The following is a 2,316-nucleotide window of genomic DNA, read 5'->3' on the forward strand; positions in this document are numbered from 1 at the left end:
AAAAATAATAAATCTGATACTCGATGTTTGAATGTAACGACGTAAAAATCGATATCGATTCATCCAAATTCAATTACTTTCGTCGTCGAAGGAAGGGGAATTAAATTTTTTTTATTCAATGTCGAGTCACCTCGTCCCCCCCCGGGTCTAATCGTTACTCGATGAAAATAGGGGGCGGGGGACGTCACCTGTAGGGTTTCGATTCTGTTATGACATCGCGAGAAGCTCGAAGCTCGTCCACGAACAACGAAAGCGTTCGACGAACAACGATACGATACAAGCTGCCTGCGCTCATCTCTCGACTGTTACTCAAATTCTCCAAGGGGTATGTACAAGTCGACAGGGTTAAAAAGCTACCAATGTACAAATCAAGCTCTAGTCGACCCAGACTTCTATGCTCTTATATAAAAATTCATTTCTGTTTTCAATATTCAATCGCGAAGAAGCCTAGGTCAAGCTTGAACCTTTTTTTTAAGTACCACGAGGGTTTAGATTACTTGGCAAGCGAAAGCTGAGACCAACAACCCTGCACACTCTAATCAAATCATTATCAAATCTAATTTCTATATTCAATCATAATAAAAATTTTATACGATTTATTTTAAAACAAGTTTTAGAATTAAACTGGAGATTCTTTTTTGAAAGAGCGAGAGTGGAAGGGTTGAAGGGTCTCGATTAGAATAAGTGTTTTATATACCGCACTGAAGCTCGTCTTCTGCCCTGGGGCAGTCGTCGAATCCGTCGCAAACGGAGCTCTTCGGTATGCAAGAGCCGTCGGTGCACGTGAAGTCCATAGAAGGGCACGGGGCCAAATCTACAGCGGCACCGGCAAAACAGACACACAGGCTGGTTTTTTCAGAACCAAAACCAGTCGCCTCGAGCGCACCTCGAGGCGGCCAATTATATCTATTCAGATATGTATGTACAAGCCATCGGGTCCACCGGATGGACACATTTAAAGCGGGACAATAGTACTCGGACCCGATGATACACTGAAAGCACTTGTTATGATGAATGGTATTTATACATTTTCGTCTGCCCGACTGCGATACCGAATTCCCATTGTTCTTTTCCTATTGTCAGCTCATATCTTTTCGCGCTGCGAAATGCTTTTAAGTTTTTAAGTCAGCAGTTATTAAAATTAGTATGCTTCCTGGAATAATTTATAAGCTCGTTCAGCTGATGATACAAAAATTATTTGTCTTAGGAATTTGATACAGGATTTTGTGTCAGATCGATGGGGTTCGCAGTTGGACAGCACGCGACTCCTCGCGGGGGGTTCCTTTGTACAAGGGAGAACTTTTTAAGCTAGACATTTAAAGCGATCTGAACGAAGCCCCTCGAAGGCGGTTATTCGTTGTTACTATGTACAGTGTGTGTGTGTGTATGTGTATGTAATGAACGTACAACTCGTGTCTGTGAAATCTGAATCCGAGACGATGTTGTCTCGTGTAATCTCTCGGCTTTGCCACTGAGCTTCCAGACAACCAAATCATACAGTCGTAAAACGGCCGATGGCTTCCTTGTTAATTCAAGATCCATCGGTCTGATTTTATTCCAAACGTAAGATAAATATCCACTCGAGAATGACTGACGAGGTCAATCGATTCGATTTGTGAATATTTTTTTTAATTAAGACCGTAGAGGAAGCCATGGCACGATTGGGCGTCGAGTCAATTTATCCCTAAGGCTTTTGTACAGCACGAATGGACGTCACAAAGTTCTAACACATAAACATTGTCTCTTGTCACGGTTCTAAGCCACCTCTTTGTACAGCGAACCTTTCACTGAACAGTTTTTGAAGATCCCACGAAGAATAGTTTAGAGAAAGAGGAGGACACCCACGGAGGACTCTCTACCTTTGGGTCCACAATCGGCCTCGTCCGATCCGTCTTCGCAGTCAGTCGAATTGTCGCACAACAGGGCCGAATCGATGCAGATCCCGTCGCAAGCGAACTGTCTCTCGCCGCATCCGTTTCTCTTAGTTTCGCTCCCGTTCTCGAGGCTCACGTCGTAGTAAACGTCACCGTAATCGCACTGGCTCTCGTCGCTGCCGTCCTCGCAGTCGTCGACGTCGTCGCAGACTCTGTCTTCAGATATGCAAGTCCCGTTGTCGCATAAAAATTCATACTGGTCGCATATGAACATCTCGAAATCGGGTGTCCATTCCCTGGTCGCATTGACCAGCCCTTCGACAGGACATTCGGCCTCGTCGCTGATGTCTTCGCAGTCTGCCGCACCGTTGCAAACGTCGTCCTTCGAGATGCAGGTCCCGTTGTCACAGAAAAATTGATCCTCGTTGCACCTGAACGCATC

The 2,316-nt window shown here is 44.9% G+C and overlaps 1 protein-coding gene across 1 annotated transcript; it reads right to left on the reverse strand.

Moving 5' to 3' along the window:
* Window positions 1-1,859: 1,859 nt before the first annotated feature.
* On the reverse strand, window positions 1,860-2,256 carry LOC108626533 (low-density lipoprotein receptor 2-like; the record flags this gene model as incomplete). Its single annotated transcript, XM_018027256.1, has 1 exon — window positions 1,860-2,256. A coding segment is annotated over one exon (397 nt), but the record flags the coding sequence as incomplete, so codon positions are not given.
* Between the last annotated feature and the right edge of the window lie 60 nt (window positions 2,257-2,316).

Source organism: Ceratina calcarata, unplaced genomic scaffold (assembly GCF_001652005.2).
Source record: "Ceratina calcarata isolate Rehan_Ccalc_2016 unplaced genomic scaffold, ASM165200v1 scaffold4126, whole genome shotgun sequence".
Taxonomy (NCBI): domain Eukaryota; kingdom Metazoa; phylum Arthropoda; class Insecta; order Hymenoptera; family Apidae; genus Ceratina; species Ceratina calcarata.